Genomic DNA, 27,487 nt, shown 5'->3' on the forward strand with positions numbered 1-27,487 from the left:
AACAAGCAAAATTCCTGGCGTGTCCGAGTGGTTGGTTGGTAATCATCAAGGGAACAGTTTAAAAAACAGCGCGCACCTTTTGCCTTTCCTGCCGAGTGAAAGACTGCCAGCAACAACAGCAGCAGCAACAGGTTATTCCGGTGTGTTGATAGCGATAGCGTCAGGAGAGACAACAGACAAGTGGTTGCCACGGCCAGTGCGGAACATGCGGATGTCAGGTCAAATTTGGCACACATCTGCCAGTGTGTTCCTCCGCAAGAAGGCGTTAGGTTTTTCTTCTTTTGAGGCCAACCCGGTCTTCAACTAAATTTTTAGTTTACACCTTAATTACAGTATGATTAAATTTGAAAGAAAACTGTTAATACTGGTTGAAAGCCAACTTTTTTTTTACCAGACAATCCAAACCACAACTCTGCTGCCTGGAAAGCCTCATGTGTGCAGGCAAAAAACAATCAAATTAATGGTCTTGTGTGTTGTTTTTTTTGTTTCGTTTTTGTCATAACCTTGTTCAACAGCTGTGTGTGCGGCGGCGATAAGATAATTAAATTTGTGCTTTTTTTAACCGTCGCTTTTCGCTGCTTCTGGCTGATAAAGCTGACTTATAGCACGTGCAAATTTTCGCAGCTTTTCGACTTGGTGATATCGGTGAGACAGATTTTGTGCAGAATTTCCTTCGCGATATGCAGCGACATCTGTGTGCGTGAGTTGCGCAAATTGGTGGCACTGGCCCGTTTTTCACGCTGCTCCTTGAGTCGAATCTAGTATCATCATCCAGTCCAATCCACGGGTCCACGGTCCAAGCAACCAACCAAGCCAGCACGGCATGAGCAGCAGCAAACGGAAAACGTAAATAAAGAGAATCAAATTAGTACAAGTGGAGCAAATTACTTTGCATTCCGTTCGTCGGCCGCCGCCCCCCGTCCAGAGGGATGGATGGCTCGCGCACGGGAAGGAATTTCGTTGGTGGCACTGCTGGGCAGCTCACTCACCTGCTTCACTACACCCACCAGCAGTTCGTCCACGTTGTGCTGGATCCCGCTGGACGTCTCGATAAATTTCGCTTCGCGTGAGGTGGCTAACTGTTTGCCCTCTGTAAATAAATGTCAATAGACAAGTGTAACGGGAACTCTTGAGACGTGTTAACATATTTCGTTGTTGCTTAGTTTCGCACACTAGGTGCGAAGTAGGCTGTGCTAGAAATTTAAGGTGCAGACTTTCAGGGGATGCTAATTTTTGAATAATTTGAACAGAGCTATTTGAGTTTGATGACAATATTAGATTGAAACCACGTTAATCGGCACAAAACGGCAAATATGGAAAATTTGATGGTTTATTCGCAGTAAATAAACTCTCATGATATGCTCTTCCCAAATAGTAACCAAAAGCTGCTTGTATAGTTGCAAAAGGTGACCTTTTGATGTATCTCCATACAAAGTAATCCAAGGTATTGAGATCCGGTAGTGGAACCGACCATTTTTGTGACGATACGAACTGAGGTAAATTCTGGCGACACCACTCTTGTGTTGGCACTTCGGAGCACCGTCATGTTAAAAGCAGTAATTTCCACCTGGGATTAATTTCGTTACAAGAATTAGCAGATGGCGCTTTGCTGGCCCATGCTATTAATTGCTTAAAAACGTGGAAACTATTTGGTAAAATTATGAATGCGCATTTTATTTTGGTGTAAAACAAGCTAATTCATAATTCTTTAGAATGTAAAAGCTTCAAACATAGCCACATCCAATAAAATCAAGCGATTATCCACGATCTCATTCCACATGTAAGAAATCATGGTTTTCTCTTAAGCTTTTACCACTAGTCGGTATGCAAATTTCATAATAAATACAGTCTATCTAATTGATATACTGTTATACTCGATGATTCATCACAAAAACGGCATTAAACTTCAAAACTTCAAAATACAAAACAGGGGTAGAATGCATCACATCGGAATCGAACAGTTATAAAATATTTTTGATATGCACTACATCTTTTGTTTCAGATTATTTATTAAAAATGTAGCAATATTATATATTGTATAGGACTTATAATTTGCCTTAAACCTAATTGTACATTGTTTAACTTACAATATTTCATCATACATCAGTTGGAGAAAAGTATATGATTAAATTTTATTGCCAATTATGTTGAGATATGAACCCATTGAATCCTAGCAAACAAGCGTTTGTAACAAACGCTATAACGAACGCTTCCGCCATTTCGGCAGCCTAGTTTTAGGAGTTTATACAACACGTGATTAAAAGTAAATTTTTTGATTGTGTTTAACGCCTAGCTGGGCAAACTTGGTGCGTTTTGTCCACGGGCTTTGGCGTTCTGCCTCTCATAATGATTTTGACTCTTGCTAGAAATCGTCAAAAATAACAAAAAAAATATTGGTTTTTGTTAGGAAATTTCACCAGGAGTAAGTGTAAAAAAGATCCCAAAGTCTTCTAGAAGTTGAAAAACGTGGAACAAACACGCCGTTGCTCTGCAAAATGATGTTTTGCTTAAGCGGTGCATTCTGCACCACTTTACCCTACAGTTTGAGGCACTGAATCCCAGTTGGTGGTTGACCGAAAGGGATATGAAGCTGTCCTAGTGGTCCTGGATGTCAATTCGTTATCTAATAGGACTCCAGGATCTTTAACATACTATACACGGAGGAGGCTATGGTTGGAAATAGCGTAGTTATATTCGATCGGCGTACGCTTTGGACAAAAAGAAATAACTTGTTGTTGTACTCGTCAATATATAACGCTAAGCAGTTTACTGTCAGCAGTCAAAAAAAGTACTCAAGTATTCTTGGAGATCCACACAATCGCTTTGGCACGTGATTACCTTAAAGATTTTCGTATCGTCAGCATAAAACAATCGACGGCCAAGCGGCAACATATGCGAAACGTCGTTAATAAAAATGGAGAAAAGAAACGGGGCCAGGTTGCCGCCTTGTGGGACTCCAGAACGATTGGAGAAGCAGTTGGAAATAATGGGTCCTACTTTTACACACAAACTTCGATTAGTCAAGTAAGATATAAGCCAGGTGGCGTCCGTCGAAATACCTAGTTGTTCCATTTTGGCTAACAGTAATCCGTGGTCAGGTCGAAAGTAGTTTTCAGGTCTGAATAGAAAGCATCGGCTTGAAAACTGGAGTCCAAGCTTTGCATACAGCGAGAAACAAACTGCATCAGATTAGTGGTGATCGACAAGGAAAAAAAATGCATGCTACTCAGCATCAATGTAGAATGTTCAACAAGCGAACAAAGCGTCGTTAAAAATAATCTCGAACAGTTGTGAACAGGCGCACAAGGACGCGGCTCACGATATTTAGTTATGTCGCGTTTATCACCTTTTTTGTGAATAAGAAAAAGGTAAGAAAATTTCCATTGATCACGAAATTTTCGTTGCTGTATCGACATATTCAAAAGCTTAGCGATGGGACTAACTAAGTACAATACCGCATCGTTTTAGAACTGCAGAAGGGATATCGTCCGGTCCAACTGCGGCACAGAAACAAATAATTTTTTAAAGCAGACTGCACCTCTTAAAAGGTAACAAAAAATTCACTTTTGAATACAATTCATTTTACAGGTAATACCCCTCTGATTGATGACTGATCACTGACATGCATCTCTAATCACCCTGTAAGCTCTCGAAGCTAGTAACAGAGTAGGCATAGGATTGGCTGGGTAAAGAAAGGGAACAGAATTAGGACAGAATAAGAACAGAATTGGAAGTTGGAACGAAGTAGGGATACAGTAGGGACAGAACAGAGACATTGTAGGGACAGAATTGGAGCAGAATAGAGACAGAGTATGGTAGAGTAGGGACAGAATAAGGACAGAATAGGGACAGGGAAGGGACCGAATAAGGACAGAAAGAGGCCAGAGTAGAAACAGTAGGAAAAGAATAGGGCCATATTAGCGACAGAATAGGGACAAAGTGAGGTCAGAATAGACAGAGTAGTGACAGAATAGAGACGTGTTAAGGACAGAGTAGGGACGACATGAAAATAAAATAATGCCAGAGCAGGGACATAATAGGAGTAAAGTAGGGATAAAATAATGACAGAGTAGAGATAGTTGGGAAAAAATAGGGACACAATAAGGACAGAATAGACAGAGTTGCGATAAAGTAGAGACATATGAAGTAGGGACGACATATGGACAGAATAGTGATTACTCTGTCACTATAGAATAGTATAGATAGAATAGTGACAGAGTAAGGACAAAATAGGGACAGAGAAGGGCCAGAATGACGACAGAGTAGGGACAAAAAAGATTAGAATAGAGACAGAGTATGGACAGAGTAGGAATAGAATAAGAACAGAATAGAGACAGAGCAAGGTACAGAATTGTTACAGAACTTATTCTGTCCCTTAGATAGAATAGGGACAGAGTTGGACCAGAAAGATCCAGACCAGCGCCTCTGTGGTTCATAGGTACACGGGTACCAACGAGCCACATGCCCTGGCGGGTGTAGTGGGTTCAAATCCGGTTATAATTTCAGATTATAGCTTGGTTCGACCCATGCACAATGCACCTTCCAACATTGGACAAAAGGTAGGAGTCACAAAGACAACTTGTTAAGCGTAGCTACCTATTACCCCTCCCCCCTCCTTTCCACTCTTTCCCATCCATTCCCAAAAAATCCTTCTTCATTACTTTCCCTTACCGTCCCTTCATCAATTGTAGAACCATCGTTTCAAAAAATATCCAGAAAGATGACAGAATAAAGACAGAATGAGGACAGAGTAGAGGCTTAGTAAGGACAAAATAAGGACAGAGTAGGGACAGAATAGGGAGAGAATAGGGACAGAATAGAGACAGAATAAGAACAATGCCGAGAGCAATTGGACAAAGCAGGAACAAAATAAGGTCAGAGTGGGGACATAATTGGAACAGAATAAGGACAGAGTAGAGACAGTAGGACAGAATAAAGATGGAATAGGGACAGAGTAGAGTAGGAATAGAGTATGGACAGAATAGGGAAAGCGTAGGGACATAATAAGGAGACAAGAAGGACATAATAGGGACGAAATAAGGACAGAGTAGGAACAAAGTGTATACGTCATCGTGACACTTTTATTGTCATTAACAACCAAGATTGCATTTTTTCATGAAATAGGACATAGCTTTACTGACTGTTATATGCAAACAATTTCCAAGAGATATCCATAAGCTGGAAGAATTTTTTCATAATTAAGCATAAGCATAGGATACCGCCGGTGTGCTGCTGCTCCGTTATTGATCAGGACCGATGAAAATTGCAAAATGATGGCTGGAAAAAGCATACTTAGGACAGCATGCTATTCCTCATTGTGCATCCTTATCAGGTCCCTGCATGCTGATCAATACCGCCGCCGGCCACGTCCGAATGCGGGTCCTGGTGGGATGGAAAGGAATGTTAGTCCAATACTTGTTGCTACTAAAGACCAGGGAATCCTCTGCATCTTCACAAGTATTTCGGGAAAGGAATTGTTGTTAGTAGATGGGAGAAGCTATATGGATAATGTAAGTATGTAAGCACCAGTTATAATGCAACAAACCTGAATTTTTGAAAAACTTCTTGTAGAGCCGGTAATTACGAGAATTAAGATCTACAGTATATCCTTTTTATTATAAATCTAAATATATAAAAGTGAGCGTGAGTTTGTTTGTATGTTCCACCCTAACTCCAGAACGCGTTGACCGATATTCACCAAACTTGGCACACATATTCCCTGATATAAGGGAATCAGCACTGGTGGGTTGATGATCGTAAAAGGATGGGAGGCCATAACTCCTAAATGCCTGGACGGTTCTTCACCAAACTTGGCACACAAACTCCTTGATATAAGGGAATCAGCACTGGTGGGTTGATAAGAGGAGGGGGGTGATCGTAACAGTGGATGAGGGAGGCCATAACTCCGAAATGCCTGGACGGTTCTTCATCAAACTTGGTATACATGTTCCTTGACATAAAGGACTCAGAACTCCTATTGTCAATCTATTGACAAAAGGGGGGAGGGTTCATCACAAGGGGCAGGCCCTAACTCCGAAACGCCTAGATGACTCTTCACCAAACTTGGCACACTTGACATAAGGAAATTAGCACTGGGAGGTTGCCAAAAGGGGGGGGGGCACTAACAAGGGGCTAAGTAAAAGGGGATGCGTTTCTCTTGCATTTGAACCGATTGCAGTTGTGCAATTAACTATGAAAAAAGAGGGGGTTCTACCGAAGAGGAATATATGGTAACAAAGACCTTTTTTTAGTTTCCATTTTAGTGATTTTCATAGAGCAAACCAATGCATAATGCTAGAAGAATTTGTTCATAATTTCTATGAAAATAGGAAACTTCAAATTTTTTGAATATTGTTTACATTAATTAATTATAAACTATGCCTAAGTACAAAATTTAAGGTAAGAAGCCCGAGAGGAAGGAGAAAGCGGCAGGAGAGAGCGAGAGAGAGAAAGAGATTCAAATATCAAGGCCAAAAGTAAAATGTAAATTAAGAAATTGTGAAATTGTGAAAGAAATTATTGTAGGAGAAATAGTAGGCAGAGTGTAGAGCAGAGGTATATAAAAGGTTGACGTTTGTTGTAAAATGATTCATTAACCTACGAGAAGCGTACGAATAAACAGTTTATAAAGAATTTCCCGAAGTATTTTCTACAATTATCAGAAGTGGGATTATCTTCCATGTCCGTTCGAGTGCCATATTTACGATCAGCCACGCTGCAAAATTTTTCGAGAATCGAAGGCAAATTACATTTTTTCAAAGCTATCGATAAATCAGGAAGAACTGAATTTGGAGCAAAATCACCTGTATCGTTTAGTTTTTTTTTTTTATGAAAAATCCAGAGCCGTTGGTGCGACTGCTGGTATGACTGTTGGTGCAGTCAGAATCAAAACTGATGCTGTTGGAGCAGCAACTGGAGCCATTGGTGCGATTACTAGTGTGACTGTTGAAGCAGTCAGAAGTGAGACTAATACTGTTGGAGCAGCAACTATTAGAATCGTAACAACTGTTGGAGCAGTTGTTTATGACTTGACAATCTGGATTGCAAATTCTGAAGCTTCTAGTACGAAATGATGAATTGTTGGTGCAACTTCCGAAGAAAATATCAAATGAAGAGCCTACAAGAAGACATTCTTTTTCATCATCCCGATGCCCGAAGTCTAGTTCCAGATTTTAAAATTATGGAAACACAGGATAATAATTTATAATAGTGTACATCGAGGACGATGTATTTTGTCAGGATGGCCGAACTGTAGGAGAAATAGTAGGCAGAGTGTAGAGCAGAGGTATATAAAAGGTTGACGTTTGTTGTAAAATGATTCATTAACCTACGAGAAGCGTACGAATAAACAGTTTATAAAGAATTTCCCGAAGTATTTTCTACATTATGAATATCTAAAATGAGAGAGAGAGAGAGAGAGAGAGAGATGAGATAGAGAGTTTTTCTTTCGAAACCTGACCCGATCAAATGAAAATAACAAATTTATAATAAGATGACTTCTTAATAACAAGTTTTTTATAACAAAATCTCCTTTGCGTTGTTTGGTCTCGTTAGTATATTAAAGTTACAAAAATTGTTACAAAATCCGCTCTAGGCATATCACAAATGGTCGGTGTTAAGTCATACCGAACCAAGTGACAAAATTCTGATTTCGCGAAAAACGAAGTCAATGTTTGCTACTCTGGTATGTTTGTAGGTATCAATCGTTTGAAATCATCTCATATCTCTGGCTTTTTGCAATATTTATGTAACCTGAATAGAGTAAAATGTAGCTCGGGAAGTTGTTAATCGTTTGCTGTCATTAACTCGTTTTTTAAAATTTTGCGATTTGGTCCGGTCTGACTTAACACAGACCAAATATATCAAATTAGGATACAATTTTATCTATTTTATATCAAGATGTGTCAGAAAAACCAGAATTCTGCCCTGCTTTATAACTACAATGTAACAAAGCATGTTATAAGTAACAGGACGAGATAGAATCTTTGTATAACGGGTGGCAACTAAAATTTTGGAATTTTTTTCTCAAGCTGATAAAAAAGGACAAAAATACATGAAGAAGATCTGATTTATCGAAACGATACATTCTCCATTGTTGAAAAAAAATTAGTCTACATTTGAAAACGGTCCGTAATTGGTTGTCCGGCGAAGCTTTCGTTTGACGTCGAAACAGGAGCGTTGTACGGCCGTTATGTCAACTTTGCGAATGCATCTCTTGATTCTACCAATCAACTGTTTGCAATTCGTGGCTCTCCAGTTATTTTTGTACACCAAGGAACTCAAAATCCCAAAGAAATCTTCGATTGGGCGCACTGAGACAGATTTTTCGGGTCGTAGTTTTTGGGTAAAAATGGGATCGAATGGGTATTCAGGAACGATTGTGTTTTTTTGGCGTAATGCGATGATGCTCTATCCGGTCAAAACACGTATTGTCCATCTGTATGATGTTTGTGTAGAAACGGGATCAAAATTTTCTTCAAACATTCGTCTGACGCATCTTAATTGATAGCCAAACCAGAGTACTTGTTGTTGAAGAAACGAGAAAGAGAACGATGTCCTTCTGCGTCCATAATTTTGGCTGGTCTTGCACTACCTTGCTTGCGAATAGTTGTTGGGCATCTTAGGATATCGTAAACAGTAGAAGCCGTAACATATTTGTTTTTGAAATGTTGTACCGTATACTTTTCGCCGAGATTTCTGTTGCAGTTCGTACCAGAGCAGGAGCGAAGAGCAAAATACTATCAAAATGTGTTATTGGAAGTCGAATAACTCATATCAAAATTTGGTCTTGTTTTCACTGACATAGTTGGTAAAATGACAAAAAATAATATCAAAATTTTACTCCTTTAAGGCCAAAAGAATAACTACTTGTGTTATTAGAATAACAAAACAATAACATGACTGTATTCAGAGTTTAGAATAACATGTTTTAGTATTATTGAGGTATTGAATAACAAATGCAGTGGTATGTGAGATATTAAAAAATCATTTTTTAAAACATTTATAATCTAAAATCTTTTTAATAATTTAAAAATAATTGTATGAAATATATCGAATGTCATTTTAAGGCCAAAATAAGATATGATAACAAAATCAGTTATTAAACTCATCTTATAACCACTGTTTTAAATATCTACTCAATAACAAAATGTGTTATCAATGTATCTCCATATCTATTTAATAACAAAATATACCATTATAACACAGTTTGATATTGTTTTTATATTATTTTGCTCTTCGCTCCTGCTCGGGTGGAAATGTACAACGCGCTCCCGAAATGCTTCTTGTTTCGACGCCATTTTTAGCAAAACTGGATAAGCATAAACAAAACAAAAAATATTAACAAAAATAGGAGAGAGAGGGAGTTAACACATATATACTCTCCCTTCTCTCTGAGCTCGTTTGTTGTTGAGCATAAGGGCCGCGAAAAAATTCCAAAATTTTAGTTGCCACCCGTTAAAACATTCTGCGTATCGCAAGTTTTTCTATCACGTTTATAACAAACATTGATATAAATATCAGCTGGAGCTACAATTCTGTAATATTTTTGTTAGAATCATTTGATCGGGGAGCCTGACCTCGGTTTTTCGTCAAATCCGAACCCGAGTTAAATTGATCTCAATTCTTCAAAATTCGGTTCTTACATTTTTTTTCCTCGACCCCAATCTTATCAGTTTTCTTTTCTCATTATCTTTAATGTCCAAACTCAGTAACTTCTTTGAAACCCTAGGGTCCCAAATCCCAATCACTCTACGGTTACCCTTTGATTTAAGAAATTAGTTAAAAACTTTGGAATATTACAGGGTGCATTGGGGTGTGTATGTATGTAAGTTCCACCTTTACTCCAGAATACCTGGACCGTTCTTCTCTAAACTTGACAAACATGTGACTTGTCATTAGGGAATCAACAAAATCTGGACTTGCAATCAAAATGTTCTCGCTGCGATTGATTTAAGTGCATTTAACTCGACGTGGATAATCTTATGGCGAATTTCTTTATTTAATCCGGGTTGAAACTAGATGATTTTTTTGTGTTTATTTGCTCCTATCTTGCAAATAAAATTCATCCGGTTTCGAAATATTAAATTCAACGCAACATACGTTTCCCACCGATTACTGTGATCATGTGTTCGATGCAAGATGCATCTTGCATCTGTCAAAAACATGTGTTTTCAATGCCTCAGTTGTTCGTTCACGTAAGTTACATGGAGGGTTTTGCCACGGTTTTCTTCGGTTAAGTTGGTTTTTGAAAATTTACTCGATAACATAAGCTTAAAAATACCGGTAGGATGTGTTTTGAGTGAAAAAGAAAAGGAAACGATTGAAGCCTATAAGAAGGCAGGTCCGATTTGCGTGCTTGAACTTTTATCAGTTTCATTAAATCTACATGTTAAACCACACGGTAATGACACCGGATTCGATTCCCAATCACGTCACGAACCTTGCCGGACTGGATTGAATCCCTAATCAGCACTGAATCTAGTTAGTCATTAACTATAGTGGATTAATATACATACTGTAATATTATAGTTGCTAAGCCTTTGCCTGCATGCCGCAGCCCCGAACCTACCTGAGGTGTTGATCACCCGGGAACGGGCCAGATCGGATTTGTTGGCCGCAATGATGACCGCCTTTTCCTTGGTGTAGTTTTCCGACCACAGATAGTTGAGGATCTCTTCCGCGACGCGGAACGAGTTTCGGTTCACGATCGAGTACACGACGACGCAGCAGTGAGGTTCATATGTTGATAACGAGTTCTCCACCTGCCGGGAAACAAAACAAGATGTACCGTACGGATGTTGTACGTACGTACGTACGGAAAGTTAGTGCTGAGCTAGTCGTCGTTCGATTGAGGTTAGCGGGAAAATGGGATGAAGTGAAATGCTGATAGGAGAACGTTTTCGTATTTAGGGCAGTCCAGTACAGGAACTGGATTTGCAGGATTTTTCCGAGATTTCAAGTGGCTCGTGAGAAAGTACCTGACAGCTTTTTTTGCCACTTGTGCGAAAGTTAATTATGGATTCAATTTTAAAACTGATGAGATAAAGGAATGCGAAAAACTAATTCAAGCAAATCGAACATCCGTTGACGTAATGCTTTGGATTAAAAAGAAAAAAGCGATTATAAATCATTCGACTAGTTCTATTTACCCACTGCTAGCCGCTTAATTGAACGTCTTCCGCACTACATTGCTTTCATTTCCTGCCTCAAACACCATTTGATTAGCGTAGCTCAATTTCTAATCAACGGCGAGTCAAACACGTGTCTGCTGGCGAAGATGGGCACACATACACGGCGTATGTGTGCCTAACCGACGGCTCTATATCCGAGCATTATTCGATATGTCACGGATACACGAACTGCAGCACCGAGCGCAGCATCCGCACACGTGTGGCTTTGGTGAGGAATGTGCCAATTTCGGCCGCATGCAGATTTCCTTTCTCGCTTTTCCAACTCGATTTAATATCCATTGTGGCATAACCAGCAATGCAATCACACAACCATACATACACACATACCGACACAGACGCCGACAATGAGTGGCTTGAAATGCAAACAACCCAAAAGCTGAGATGATAAGAAACATAGCTGTAAGCTCTGGTGCGCGTATTGCAACTACTAATAGGCTTAGCGGCGTCTTGCTGAATTATCGCAGCTTAGCACAGGCGGTTGCGGATTGGAGCAAAACAGTGCCACAGCGACCGACGAGAGAAGTCTTCGCATTCAGATGGACATTGAAACAAATACTCTTTTTTTATAGCTTCACGCGGTAGGAAACACAATTCGAAAGTTTACACACCCGTATGGATGTACTGGACTAGAGACTAACAACGATGGTCTTAAACTGGCAGCGGCAGCCATCAATCCAAACTGAAAAGAAAATCCAAATGGAATTTGTCACTTCGTTTTCGAAGCTTCTGTTTTTTTTTTGTTTTTTTGGTTCGTACACAAACGAAATGCGAAATTCAAATCCGCAAAATCGGAATGAAGTGTAATTGGAAAATGTAAATGAAAAGAAAAATAAATCTGTTTATCTTTTTATTTTGTGTTCGGATACACCCACACATGAGGGTATAGGAGGATCCATCAATTTGGAAAGCTCTTCCGTTTCGATACCAATTCGGTGACTCGGCTCGGGAGGATGCGCGACATTTATTTTTTATGTGGCTTTATAGCAATCTGCGGAACACGCAGACAGGCTGAAAAGAGGGAAGTATTTTGCGTGTGGATTGTTGTGGATCCATGCTGCAGTCAATTTTCGTGAATTTATTATGTTCCATTATTTTGTTGATTTGACATTTGAAAATTTAAATTCCAAAACTGGGAATCGAATCAATGGAGCTGAACTATATCGAATTCGCATCGAAAAAGAGCTGCCAATATCAAGCATTCTGATCAATTGCTCTGAAAGTGAACAATGTTTTGTCACCAGAAGTAATCATGCGTAAATATTTTTCGTACCACCACTGATTAATTCACTGGAAGTGCAAACGCCAAACCCACTAGCGTGGCCAGGCATAAACAAGAGGTGGGGCACCCGACCTTTCAGAACAATTTTTTTGGCCTGGCAAAATGGAGTAATCGTAAGATGGCGAATTTATTGTTACTAATCACAAAAAAAAAACCGGCTGGTGAGGTTGCAAACTTCGAACTTTCGGATGCAATAGGAATTAAAATCAAATTTGAAATTGAACTAGCAATTAGACTTAGAATTGATTTAGAAATTAGTGTTGAAATTGGACTTGAAATCAGACTTAATTTGGGGTATAAAATAAAATTTAACATCTGATTTTGGAGTAATTAAGTCAGACTTAAAACATAATTTGAAGTTTTTATTTGAAATTTGACTTGTAATAGAATTTGAAATTGGATTTAAAATTAAAGATGAAATTGGACACAAATTGGATTTGAATTGGAGTATTGAGATTAGACTTGGAATTAAATTTGTTCAAATTGTATTATAAATTGAAATTGAAGGAATGTTCTTCCTCTTGATTTTCACTCATTTTTTGTAGTTTTCTTCCCCATCTTCCATCTTGTTCAAGATCCTTTTCCTTTACCAATTTTTTTGTAACTCTTTATCTCCTTCACTACTTATTTTTCGTTTTCGTCTGTTTCGTTTATAGATTACACTTTTGTTCATTTTTTCCGTTATGTTTGTTCGGTTTTTGGCGCCAGTTTTCCTTTTGCTCTTTATATTTCTCTTTTTTCATGTCCTGTTTTTTCGTCTTTTTCTCTCCAGTTTTACTCTTTTCTTTCGGGTCGTTTTCCTTTTTTTAACCCAAAAGGTTATTCATCACGGTCGGTCGTGTTCTTATTCTGTTCCATTTTCCCATTCCATTCCTATTTTGTTCCATACCATATTATCGCATTGCATGCCGTTTTACCTCTTTCTCTCATTTTGCTCAATTCCTCGATCTGTTATCTCTCTCTCTCATGTCTTGGCCTATTCTGCTCTTTACTTCTTTGATTTTCTTCTTGTTTTTCTCTTTTCTGTTCCATTTTATGTCTATTTGATTATCATGTGTTTCGTTCTTCCCCTTATTTTGTTCTGATTTTCCTCCTTTTCTGTCACATTTCGTCTGTCTTTTCTGTTTTGTCCCGTTTTCATTTTTTCTTACCACTTTCTCTTCTCTTATTTTCAAATTTTCTTCTATATCTTTACCTCGTTTATTATCGTTTTCCTTAATTTTCTCTTCCGTTTACCATTTTTTATGTCTTATCGTTTAGTCTCGTTTTCACCATTTTCTTCTTTTACACCTTTTTCTCTTTTTATGTCTTCGCTCCCATTGGCACGGTTTTGCGTTCATTTTTCATCTTTTCTGTACCGTTTTTTGGTTTTGCTCTTACTGTTCTCCTTTTTCTTTTCGTTTTTCCCTTTTTTCTCATTAAACCATTTTCTTTTTTCAGTCCCTTGTTTTCAGTTTCATTGTTCCGATTTTCTTCGTTTCCTGTGTCCCTTTTTGTTGCTCTCTGTTACTGACCTGTGTTTCCTCTTAATTTTCAGTCATTTTCTTATAATTTATTTCCCGTTTTCCGTTTTATTCTCTTCCCTTTTTCCTCTTTCAGTTGCAGTTTTCATCTTTTTCTAACTCGTTTCATCTTTCCTTCTCGTTTTTCGTCTTCGTCTGCTATAGTTCGAAAGCAGAACCTGATGAAGCCTGCAGTTCATGGATGAAATCTGTCGTGAATAAAATTGAATTCATTTTCTCTTCAGCTTTAATTTTTTTTGGTCCGTTTTTCTGTGACGCTTTTTGTTTTTCCTGTCTCGTCTTCAACCTCCATTTGTCTCATTTTCCGCTCTTTTCTCTCCCGATTTTTCTTTTTTCTGTACACGATTTCCTCTTTCCCTTGTTTTCTTATCACGTTGTACGCCTTACAGTCCTGGTTTTTTTCTTTTTTGTTCCATTTTCCGCCGTTTGCTTTACTGCTTCGTGGTCAGGCTTTCCCTCACTCCTTTTCTTAATATTCTGTTCCGTTCTTCTTCTTATTTAATTCTGCTATTCCTTCTTTTCAATTCCAATTTGTGCTCATTTTCTTTTTCGTTTTCCTCGTTTTTTATCGCTTTTCTTTGTTTTCGCTCATTTCTCTTCTTTTCTTTTCCATTTTCCATTTCACTCTACAAGGTTGGGATTTGAGCCCTGTTCCTCAGCGTGAGAGGCGTGAATGCTAACCACTACACCGGGATTGACCCTGGTTCTTCTTTTCTGTATCCTTTTCCTGGTTTTGCCCTTACTGTTCTCTTTTTCCTTTCCGTTTCCCTTTTTCTCTCATTTATCCATTTTCCTTTTATTTTCGTTCCGTGTTTTCCGCTTCATTGTTCCTAGTTTTCTTATTCTGCTGTTTTTCCTCTAGATTTTCACTGTTTTTTGCAATTTTCGTCATTTTCGTTTTCGTCTGTTTCGCTTACAGATTACTCCTTTGTTAATTTGTCCTGTTTTTTCGTCTTTTTTCTTTGCCTGTTTCCTGGGTCGTTTTCCTGTTTTTCTTATTCTATTCTTATTATTTTCCCATCCCATTCCCATACCGTCCCATTTGTTCCATACCATTTCATCACATTGCCATTTCACTTCTTTTTCCCATTTTGCTTATTTCCACGATCTGTTTTCATCTCTCTCTCTCTCTCTCTCTCTCTCTCTCTCTCTCTCTCTCTCTCTCTCTCTTTCTCTCCTTTTAGTTCTTCTGTCCCGCCTTCAATATCCACTCGTTGCATCTCCTTTTTTCTCGTTTTATGTCTTCTTTCCTGTTTCATCTCCCGTTGTGAGTCTTTCTCTCTCCAGTTTTAACTTTTTCTTTGGTCCGTTTTTCCTGTTTTTCATTTGTGTCTATCATCTTTTATATTCCGTTATCCACCTCTATACCTCTATATCCAGTTTTCCTCCTTTCCTTTTATCGGTTTTCTTTTTTTTTATCTCGGTGTTCTTCGTACCACTTGGTTTCTCTTGTTTTCTGTTCTGTTTTCTCATTCTTGTCCCGTTTTCCATCTATTTTTCCGTTTCCCCACCTTTTCTGTCACGTGCTTTTCTCTTTCTGTCCCATATTCAACCTCCATCTGTTTCTTATTCTCTCTCGTTTTTCGTTTCTTTGTCCGTTGTTTCCTCATTTTCTTCTTTTACAGTCGTGTTTTTTCTTTTCTTCCTCATTTTTAGGTCTGTTTTTTCTGTTTTCCAATCTCATCCTATTAACTCCTTTAATAAACTTTTGTCCTATTAATCCTGTCCTAAAAATTAATCTCTGTACTATTAACTCCTTTGCTATTTTTTCGTTTTCGTCGGTTATTTTCCGGTTTCCGTTCTTTTTCTTATTTATCCTGCTTTTTCTCATTTTCTGTCACATTCCGGTTGTCTTCTCCGTTTTATTAAGTTTATCATCCGATTACATTCTTTTATGCCATTTTTCTCTCTTTCCGTTTTTGTATTTAAATTTCCTGCTGCCGTACATCCTCCTTTATCTCCTTTTTTGCTGCGTTTTTCTGCTTTTCTGTCCAATTTGTCCCCGTTTTGTTTCTCGTTTTTAATAGTTTTTCCTTGTTTTCTCATTTTTCCGTTCTCCCTCTTTTTCTGTCCAGTCTCCAGTCTTTTTTGTTTCGTTTTCGTTCGATTCTGTCACGATTTTGCTGTCGTTTTTCTTTTTTTCAAGTCAGTTTATCTCTTTTTCTCTAGCGTTTTTGCTTTTTTTTTCTACCGTTTGGCCAGTTTTTGTCACGTTTTCCCCGTGCTCTTTTCCGTTTTTTTTTCACCATAAGCAGCAAAACGCCTCTGGATCCATCGATATCCATTGGTAAATATGCTAAAAACTGTTATCATAAACATTTTATCATAAAAAAATTAGAAATTACCAAAAAAAAGAAATTTTATGTGGCAGGACATGATTTTCCGACTTTTTTTAGAGTTAAGTGATGATGGCACTTGGATTTGGCTTGGTAAACGGCCGGATAATGCGGAATATAGACCCCATAGTGGTCGTTAGCCTCTTATCTAGCAACTCCGATCCCGACCTCCTCGTGGTACCAGCCGGAATACGAGCAACCTTAGCGGAGATCGGGTAACCAACCCCGGTGGAAACTAAGGTCGTATACTAACCGGGAAGGAGGTAGTGAGTCTCGGCACTATAAGATGACAGCCCCATCACGAGACTCGGTAGTGTTGCCCCAGTACGGCTACACACCTAAACAACACAAACTAACAACATTCAAGCATATTCGGAGCGGAATATTCGGCATCGACCTAGGCGACGGAACTGCAGATCGCTAAATTTCGCAGGTTGCGAGCGGGTGCTGATTGAACAGCTGGAACCCCGCAAACTCGGTATCGTAGCTCTGCAGGAAATCTGTCGCAAAGGAGAGAAGGTATGGAAGATACGTGGCAGAAAGGCCCAGTTTTACCAGAGCGGTGGCGCTACCAACGAACTGGGAACGGGCTTTGTAGTGCTGGGCGGAATGCAGGATCGCGTGATTGATTGGAAGGCGATCAACGAGAGAATGTGTGTATTGAGGATAAAGGGTCGTTTCTTCAATTATAGCATCATTAACGTGCACTGCCCGCACGAAGGTAGACCCGACGATGAGAAAGAAGCGTTCTACGCGAGGCTGGAGGCAACGTACGACAGCTGCTCGTCACGGGACATCAAGATCGTCATCGGGGATATGAACGCCCAGGTCGGTAGGGAAGAAATGTATAGACCGGTGGTAGGACCCCATAGCCTGCACACCGACACAAACGATAACGGCCAACGATGTATAAACTTCGCAGCTTTCCGAGGCCTGGTGATCCGAAGTACCTTTTTCCCGCGCAAGGATATCCACAAAGCCACCTGGAGATCACCTGACCAACGTACAATGAACCAAATTGACCACGTTCTCATAGAGGGCCGGTTCTTCTCTAACATCACGAACGTACGCTCCCGTCGGGGTGCGGATATCGATTCTGACCATTACCTAGTAGCAGTACATGTGCGCTCAAAGCTGTCCACCGTATACCGGACACGTCAAAGCCGCCCTCCTCGGCTGAACATCAGGCAGCTAGATAACCCACAAGCTGCCGAGAACTACGCGCAAGTACTGAATGAGGCACTGCCTTCTTCCGAGGAGTTAGGTGCTTCAAACCTCGAAGACGGTTGGGGCAGAATACGCTCGGCCATCGGAGAGGCCGCTACCGCGGCACTAGGTATTGAGCCTCGGAGTACACAAAATGATTGGTTTGATGGGGAATGCCAACAAGCGGTGGAGGAGAAAAAAAATGCTTGGAAAAATTATCTAAGTATTGCCACTAGAGAGAACCTGGCCAAGTACCGACGAGCTAGGAACAAGTTGACCACGATCCTGAGGAGAAAAAAGCGCCAAAAGGAGGACAGAGATCGTGAAGAATTGGAGCAACTATTCCGAGCTAATGACACGCGCAAGTTTTATGAGAAGGTGAACCAAACTCGGAAGGGCTACACACCGAAACCTGACGTGTGTAGGGACGAGGGAGGGAATCTAATTACAAACGAGCGTGAGGTGGTCGACAGGTGGAAGCAGTTCTTCGATGAACACCTCAATGGCGAAGTCGCAGAAGGAGGCGGAACGGAAATTAACCTAGGAGCGCCCATGGAAGATAGTGATGTCCTAGCACCTGATCTCCAAGAAGTCAAACGAGAAATCAGGTTGCTGAAGACCAATAAAGCCGCTGGGAAGGACCGCTTACCGGCAGAGCTTTATAAACATGGCGGAGAAACGCTAGCAAAGGCTCTACACTGGGTTATTTCGAGGATTTGGGAGGAGGAAAAGCTACCGGAGGAATGGATGGAAGGAGTGGTTTGTCCCATCTACAAAAAGGGTGATCGGCTAGACTGCTGCAACTATCGCGGTATTACGCTGGTAAATGCCGCCTACAAGGTACTCTCCCAGATCCTGTTACGCCGGCTGTCACCGATAGCACAAGGTTTCGTAGGGAATTATCAGGCGGGTTTCATGGGGGCTCGCGCAACTACGGACCAAATTTTTACTCTCCGACAGATCTTGCAGAAATGTCGGGAGTACAACGTGCCCACGCATCACATCTTTATTGATTTCAAAGCAGCATACGATACAGTCGATCGAGACAAGCTATGGCAGATAATGCACGAACACGGTTTTCCGGACAAACTGACGCGACTGATCAGAGCTACATTGGATCGAGTGATGTGTTTCGTACGCATCTCGGGGACACTCTCGAGTCCCTTCGAGACGCGACGAGGGTTGAGACAAGGTGACGGTCTATCCTGCAGGCTGTTCAACATCGCTCTTGAGGGGGTGATCCGACGAGCGGGCATCGAAACGAGAGGCACGATTTTTACCAAGAGTAGCCAACTTCTAGGCTTTGCAGATGACTTCGATATCATTGCCAGGAACTTTGCGAAGGCGGAGGCAATCTACGCCAGACTGAAAGCGGAGTCTAGGAAAATAGGGCTAAAAATAAATGCGTCGAAGAGCAAATACATGAAAGGAAGAGGCTCAAAGGAAACAAATGTGCGCCTCCCACGGACGGTAACCGTTGACGGCGACGAACTAGAAGTGGTAGAAGAGTTCGTGTATTTGGGATCGCTGGTGACCGCGGACAACAACACTAGTAAGGAGATCCAGCGGCGCATCCAAGCGGGAAATCGGGCCTACTTTGCCCTTCGTAAAACGCTACGATCAGGAAGCATACGCCGCCGCACGAAGCTAACAATGTACAAAACCATTATTAGACCAGGAGTTCTTTATGGACTTGAAGCCGTGACGCTGCTTACGGAGGACATACGCGCCCTTGCCGTGTTTGAGCGGAAAGTGCTGCGGACGATATTTGGCGGAGTACAAACTGAAAGCGGAGAGTGGCGGAGGCGTATGAATCACGAGCTACAGGCACTGCTTGGGGAGACTCCCATCGTACATCTAGCGAAAGTTAGCAGGCTACGGTGGGCCGGACACGTCGTAAGGATGCCGGACGACTGTGCGACGAAAATAGTCCTCTTCAACAACCCCACCGGCACCAGGAACAGGGGGGCCCAACGTGCACGATGGCTCGACCAGGTCGAGAGCGATTTGCGACTTCTGAGACGACTAGGAAATTGGCGACGAGTGGCCCAAGACCGAGTTGAATGGAGACGAGTGCTTGAAACAGCACGAGCCACCCCGGCTCTATGCTGCTGAAGAAGAAGAAGAAGATGATGGCACTTAACTGAAAATCGGACTTAAAATTTGAAATGATATTCAAATCGGTTTTATATTACAGTTGAAACTGGGTTTGAAATCGGACTTGCTGTTGAACTTGAAAGGATTTACAACCGGTCGTAAAATCGCACTATAAACGTGCCCCAGCCTGGACACGCCAGTGGCCAAGCCCCTTCCGGATGGGTGCAGTGCCGTGTCGGCACGGCGCATTCCACAGTAAAACAGTGTTGTGCGTGGGTGAGTAAAAGCAATGAGCGAGAAAGCAGAATCAACAAATAACTAAACTGACTAAATTGGGTGCTATACTATGATAGATACGTACGCTCATCTCCACGTTGGGGTGATCGATGAAAATCATCTCCGACTCTTCGCCATCGAGCAGAACGCTAACGGTTTTCTCGCCAAATTCATCATCTGGGAATAAACAGAAAAAAAACAGATACAATGAGAAAGAGACGCGCAAAAATGAAGGTAGAGGACAGAGATAGCGAGTAAAAAAAGACTAGAAATACACACATTTTCTTTTCCACCCCGGCCGGTGTCTTAGTTTAGCTTAGAGCCACTTGGGGTGGCCTATTTCCGCTAATTCACAGATAATTAATTTCGTTAAAAACTATCAAGCCTCAAGACTATCGGCTGGCTGGTGCTCTACGACGTCTGTCATTCGACTCTCACTCACTTACCCAAGCTGGCATCGTACGTGTGCATGTACTCGGACGTCATAAACTGCGAGACGAGGGCTGTTTTGCCGACACCGGAGTCGCCAAGCATCACCACGCGGTACCTACGGGAATTGGCAATGTTACGATCGATGGTGAAGAGCTAGTAAAAGCTGAGTGATAAATAGTAAGTTGTAGGGCGTCCCCGAAAAGCACACAGCCATGGAAATGCACATGAAAGTCAATAAGTACGTGAAACAGCGCGTTAGACAAGCGGCTACTGGAGCGAACTAATGTTCTCGTACAGTTTATCACTTTACGTGGCCTACTATATAAGTGCCATCTTTCAGTTTCAGTTCAGGGTCATACTGTGATAACCTACTCTGATTGAACATTTTCCCTGGCCGCTCGCTCGTACCATAGTCAGAATGAAGTTTTACCTTGTAGGAATTGGTTCACTGTCGTCGTCGTCATCCGGGGCCGGGGACGAAGGCAACGAATCAACCGTAGCATATCCACCTCCACAGCAGGAGCCGTCAAAGGGCGAACGTTCGCTGGCGCTAGAATTGACAAATATAGACAAACGAATACATGTAAGTATCGGAAGATGCGAGCAAGCCACAGAGCCTATGGCGAAAGAGTAACGGTACAGTAGGAAAGTGGGAAAGGTTAATTAAATAAATGTGCTTTCCGATGAACACCCTGCTTCGCTGCTCCACGCCATAGTGGTTTGTGTTACTATTTTTCGGCGAAAGTGAATTAATTATGGTGCAATTTATTATCAGCTAAATTCTACTGCCACCAACGCAACGCGGCCAATGTTCACCACACAAGAGAGGAGCACTGTGGAAGGTGAACAACACAACCAGAATTCAACCGTAACAGAACCGTCACTATCAATCACCACCAAATGACAGCGTTCTGTTTCGATGCTAGGATGGGCCAAGTGCTTTGCCCTCCCCCGATCCGATTGCTACTGTAGTACGATCAAAGAGATTCATTCTACTGTGGCAATTTTCATTCTTTGCCATCACTCTCAACGGCTTAAGACCTCACAAACAGCCTGTATAATAACGCCAATTACACTAGGTGATTTGATACTAACCAACGTAAACGTGGGCGAATTGCGCTTTCTATCTATTGAACTACAGGAACACATATTTTAGTTCAAAGTCACTACCTCTGTGAGGGGACAATAATTGAATCATATTTTGACAAATTCTATGTCTGAATCATTTCTACGAAATCTAAATGATTTCTCTTTTACTAGGCACATAAATATACAGAGTATTAGGTAGCTTGGTGCAAATATTTCAGGGGGTGATAGAGAACCACATTTGGAGGAAAAAATCCGTCTACGCATACGGTGAAATCTGAATCGTTACATAGTTATTAAACGTTTTTAGTTTTCGGTTCTATTTGCTTTAAATTAGGTCCAATATTAAATATATACTAGCTAGTTTTATTCTGTTACTCAGCTAGCATTTTCATATGTATAAAAAAAATAAAAATCAGCATTATGTTCAGATATACATGCTAATAAATCATATTTGATGTGCAAAATTGGCTTATCCGTACTATTTTGGAGGCGATATACGTGATTACGAATAATTTTAAGCGTTACGACTATATAAGAATGCATATACGATAATATCCGATTAAGCGCGACTCGCTCCATACTGTTATGCGATTTTGTGCTGAAAATCGTATGTATGTCAGTTATTATCATTATATACGATAGAATATCAACTTGATCCCACTTTATCAAGGCTTAGTTACGATTTCGAATTTGTTAAGAGATATTTACGATAATTTCCGTACATTGATATACGAGTTGGTGCTAGATGGGATAGTTTCATTCGACAGCTGAGAAAATTTTGTACTGAATTGTATTGCCCTTAAATCTTCTACTTCATAAAATTTAGTAACTTTTCAAAGGCAAAAAAAATTGAAATAAATGATTTTCGAAGCTTTTTCATCACATGTTTCCTAAAAAAGTGTGATAAAGTTGATTGCTTTTATCTTCTAATGTGAAGCTCTGTTATCATTTTACATTCCGTCCTTTGGCGCGAAACGGGTATCTCTTTAAATGTCGTTGCAATTAAATTTTAAACGTATCGTGTTGAGCGTGATGCGAAGAATGATTAATTAGAACTGGTGAATTTCAATACAGACTAAAAATATATCAGGTTGTGCAATCGCAGGTGGAGCTCGCACTCACGCTCTATCGGCTGGTATCCGAATGTTTTATTCACTAAACTACCCAGGTAAACAATAAGCATTAGAATAAGCTGTAAATCAATCGTTTATTAGCATCCCTGGCGTTTTATACTGCGGGTTGCTGTTTATCAGCCTTTTGACTGCATAACTGTTGTAAATTGGCATCCACAATTCTATTTAAATTCTTCTTGTCGGTAACTAGCTGCAAATAAGCATTGCCAGCACTATATGAGGGCTAGCAGTTAAGTAGCCGCATATTTTGCCAAAATAGCATTTAAGTAGCATTTAAGGCAACTTAAATGCTTATTGGCTTGCATTTAAACTGCATTGAAAATGCTTATTGGTTACCTGGGTACTGCATGCCGCCCGTTATGTTAGGTAGTTTAATGCCTAATTTTGTTTTATTCTTCTAATTCTATGCATTCTCCGCGTTTACGCACACACTTCCTATGCGACGACATTATTTATGTATAACTGCTCTTTGTCTCTACCACCGAGAAGATAGACTGTTATCTACTCGGTATGTGTGATAGAACCAAGCAGTGCATTGCCAATAGTCGCTGCGGCAAGTCTCATAATTAAAACTTAAAACCACTATATCGGTCTATATCGAAATTTTCCAGTTCATTCATTTAATCATTCTTCGCATCGGACACTTACTCCCTTTCCAAAATAGCTTACGTGTTCTACCCATCGAGAGCCGAATGCCCTCCAACAAAACACGCACTTTGTCACAGTCATCCTCGAGAGATTTATCTACCTGTTGAGACGTGAACCGGTAAGGAAGTGCCCTCCAATGTAAAGCGCACCACGCACCGTCACCCTTGCAGGATTCCTTAGATTGTCACGTTGAACGTTTTCCATCTAGGTACAGAAGACTATTTTGGGAAGAATCTCGTCTCTTACAGATATAAACTGGCGACCATTGAGCCGGTACCTTCTTTTCAATCTCTACTTATTCCGGTGAGATTTTAACGCTGCTACTGCGAAGTTTGTCGTATAAAATTAGAAGGGCAAGTTTCAATAACGGAATGTAGCACCCAGGCTTTGTTTTGCTTTTAATAACATTCGTATAATACACGAAGCATTTTTCAAATACAATGAATTCAAATACCCCTTCGTTTATACGTACGTTTATTTTACGAATCCACTTTGTGGTAGAATTCGTAAAACAAACGCTCGTTTTCGTACTATGAACCAAACTTTATTCTTAGTGTAGTCAACGTGATAGTTGAAATATGAAACATTGTGCTCTCCCACAACGATCTCCGCTATTTAGGCAGCATTGCGGTTGCTGACCGAACTTCCGTCTTGTGTTGTGGCTATTTGTAAATTCACCCCTTGTATCCAGCTTCCGAATATGTCTATCGATCTGTCCCAGCAACTCTCCTGTTACTACTACTATGATATCGTCGGCGAAGGCACCGAACTCCACGCCTCTAGGCAGAATCAGTTTAAGTACCCCGTCGTACATCCCGTTCCAAAGAGATGGACCCAGGATAGAGCCTTGCGGCACTGCCGCTGAAGTTCTGATAATCCTCTGTCTCTTGGTGGTTGTCTCGTAAAACAGGACCTGACCCACGAAGTAGCTGCTCATGATCGTGCAGAAATAGTCAGGGAGCCTCATTCTGTGGAGGGCTATAGCGATGGCCTCCCAGCTGGCACTGTTGAACGCGTTCTTGGCGTCAATCGTTACCACACTGCACGGCATGCCTTCTCAGCTATTTCGATCACTGTGCAAATGGCGTCCACCGCAGATTTCCTTTTACGAAACCTGAACTGTCACTCTGGTCAGAGAGTCCATGATCACCCTCCAAACATACCGTGAACCTGTCCAAAATGATGCTCTCCAGTAGTTTTCCACGTGTATCCAGCAAGCATATGGGTCTATGGTCATATGAGCATAGGGATCTCCCGCAGGTACACCAGCTTCTGTATTTTCATCCTCCCTGGGAAATTCAGACGTTTTCAGGGTCACGTTGGGGACTCCATCTGGGCACTCTCAGTTCACTTTCAGTTTTTTTTACAGCTGCCATTAGCTCGTCGTTGGACACCTATCTGCACTGGACCTCGTCACCTTCCGCTACGTCATACAGTGTAGGTGACCAGACGAGCGGATCAGGCTCCAGCTAGGGCTCCTCAACATTGGATTTAACTTGTCGGGACACCTTTCAGTTGGCTTCGTTGGACTATTGAGCTTCACAATCACTACTCTTCATGTGTTACCGCATGGGTGGACCCGCGTCTCCGCATAGCTCCTCCCGACAATTTAATTTACTCTTCTTTATCATCTTTCTAAGTGCAGAGCTGACCACTCTAAACCCTTCTCTTCGCTCTTCTTCTTTCGCTTTGGAAGCTTCTTCTTGCCTTGGTGGAGTTGGCACGAAATTCGCAGAGTTTCTAGTTCCAACAATAAGCTGGGGGTCGCATATTCCTCAGTTCTCGTTTCGTCGGTATTGTTGCATCACGTGCTTTCGCTGGCAATTTCGTCAGTTCGTTTGCGTTCAGGTCCCGGGAATTGCTGTTCGCGCGGATTACCTACGAATGGCCGAAACACAAATGGCCGAATCACGAAAGGACGAAACACTAATAGCTGAATGCCATATTCGGCCGAAAATATGCACAGCTTTAAAGCTGCACAACTGTTGGGTATATGCTGTCCCTACTCGCTGCCACACATTCGGACTCAACTAAAGGATAATTGCTGTTAGTCAGTAAATATAGAAAAATGTACACATACTAGAAGTGGTTTCTGCGGGGTACAGCCTTTCGAGACTCAGTCAAATAGGAGTTCGACCTTACCATCCCGGCTACCGTTAAATAGGGTTAACCATCCCAGATTTTGCTGGTATACGACATAATACCTTTCGAAAAATTATTCTAGAACAGCTGTCAATTTATCCGATGTTAAGCGACTTTTGTTTTTATTGCATAAAATAAGGCCATTGCAAATCATATTTAAAGTTTTTGTCACCCCCCCCCCCCTTGGAAATTGGCTTGAAAAATCGGGGGGCAAAAAAAATAATTTGTAGGATATGAGTCAAATTTCTTTTTCTAAAATCAATTGTCTGTGGGGTCTGAAAAACTCGAAAAATGAGTCTCTGTTGCGGCACAAAGCCGCAATATGACCGCGTTGACCTTCACATCTAGCAGAACTGGTTTGAGTCACCAGCCATAAATGTGGCGTGGGTTCGTATCCCACCGCTGTCACCATATGTTGCGGCACAAAGCCGCAATATGACCGCGTTGACCTTCACATCTAGCAGAACAACAATCAGTGTACTCGGTCGAAGATGAGACAAAGCGCTATTGTTGTTCTGCTAGATGTGAAGGTCAACGCGGTCATATTGCGGCTTTGTGCCGCAACAGTCTCCGAGTTGAATTAACGCTTCTAGCACGAAACAGAAATGGAAATTCGAACAATGGAATTTCCGAAAATCGTCCAAAAAAATTTTCCTTCGTTTTTGTCTTTTTTCGTATATTTTTGCATAGAAAATAATAACGTATATATTATAAGCAAGAATAGATTCGGTTTTCACGTTTAAACCTTAAATAAAAATTCTTAAAATCCATATTTTTTTTTGCTCGATTAAAAAATTCACTTTGTTTTTTTTCGCCCCTCCCTTCAGTGGCCGAACACCGGATGGACAAAAATTTTATAAAATATTTGTAATGGCTTAAATTAAACTGGAAATTAATGTTTTATTTTGAATTTTAACAGTGAACTCTATGCATTCCCTAAAAATAGTACCTATAAGCAAGATGGTCCAGTGCAAAAATCCTTCAAACATGCTGGTTCAATGAAGCTATTCAGTGTGAAATGAATCAGGGTTGAAAATTACAAACTGTTATTTCTTCGGCTTTGATGGTAAATAGGGTGCTAGATCGATTAAAACGATGGCTTGTTTTTCTTTATCTATCGAAAGTCGAAACACTTTGGAGATACGCAAAACAGGTTAAAAACGGAAAGCAAAGTACAAAAAAAATTTCGGCGCAAAATAAAAAAAAGGTAATTTGTGCTATAATAGTTTGAAGGTTCTCTATTTTCAAACTAATTTTAACAAGATTTTGAAAGCTTAATCTATATATATAAAAGTGAGCGTGAGTATGTTTGTATGTTCCACCATAACTCCAGAACGCCTTGACCGATCTCCACCAAACTTGGCACACATATTCCTTGATGTTGACAAAAGAGAGGGCGGGGGTTCATAACAGGGGGCGGGGAGCCCTTAACTCCGAAACGCCTTGACCGTTTTTCAACAAACTTGGCACACATGTTCCTTGACATAGGAGAATCAGCACTGGGTGGTCAACAAAAAGGGGGGAAGGTTCTGTAATAGGTGGGGAAGGGTCCCTAATAGGGGGAGGCCATAACTCTGAAACGCCTTGACCGTTCTTCATCAAACTTGGTACACATGTTCCTTGACATAAGGGAATCAGAACTGAGGGTTCAACAAAAATGGGGAGTGAGAGGTTCCTTAATAGGTGGGGGAGGGTCCCTTATAGGGGGGGAGGCCATAACTCCGAAACGGCTTGACCGTTCTTCATCAAACTTGGCACACATGTTCCTTGACATAAGAGAATCAGCACTGAAGGGGTTGACAACAGGGGGACCTAAATGTTTAGACGGTTCTCCCATAAGGACAGGACAAAAGGAGGAGCTGATGACCGGAGGTTGCTGACGAGGACGGACGCCCACAAGACTGTAACAATTTATTCGTACAACAGAAAAAATCAAAATACGAAACACTAAACTGCAATGCTCGCAGCTGTAGATTTGTCAAGTGTAATTATGCACCGAATCAAAGTGACCTGTATAAAAAGTGTTCGATCATTAGTGCTAATTGTTGTTGGCCGACTCTGTTTGAGTCCCAGGGGTAATCATTAAAACAGCGTGGAGTTCATCTGAGAACACCATGTTTTACCTTGGTAAACT

At 40.9% G+C, this 27,487-nt stretch overlaps 1 protein-coding gene across 1 annotated transcript in view; it reads right to left on the reverse strand.

Moving 5' to 3' along the window:
* Nucleotides 1–471: 471 nt before the first annotated feature.
* LOC128738241 (uncharacterized) overlaps nt 472–27,487 on the reverse strand; it is a 30,587-nt gene continuing 3,571 nt past the window's right edge. The window contains exons 6-11 of the mRNA XM_053833235.1: nt 20,772–20,891; nt 20,356–20,456; nt 19,995–20,086; nt 10,571–10,763; nt 990–1,090; nt 472–758 (exon numbers count right to left, since the gene is read on the reverse strand). Of these exons, the coding sequence (XP_053689210.1) occupies nt 600–758; nt 990–1,090; nt 10,571–10,763; nt 19,995–20,086; nt 20,356–20,456; nt 20,772–20,891 (766 nt within the window). The 3' untranslated portion in view covers nt 472–599. The remainder of the gene's footprint in view (nt 759–989; nt 1,091–10,570; nt 10,764–19,994; nt 20,087–20,355; nt 20,457–20,771; nt 20,892–27,487) is intronic.

Source organism: Sabethes cyaneus, chromosome 2 (genome assembly GCF_943734655.1).
Source record: "Sabethes cyaneus chromosome 2, idSabCyanKW18_F2, whole genome shotgun sequence".
Classification (NCBI taxonomy): domain Eukaryota; kingdom Metazoa; phylum Arthropoda; class Insecta; order Diptera; family Culicidae; genus Sabethes; species Sabethes cyaneus.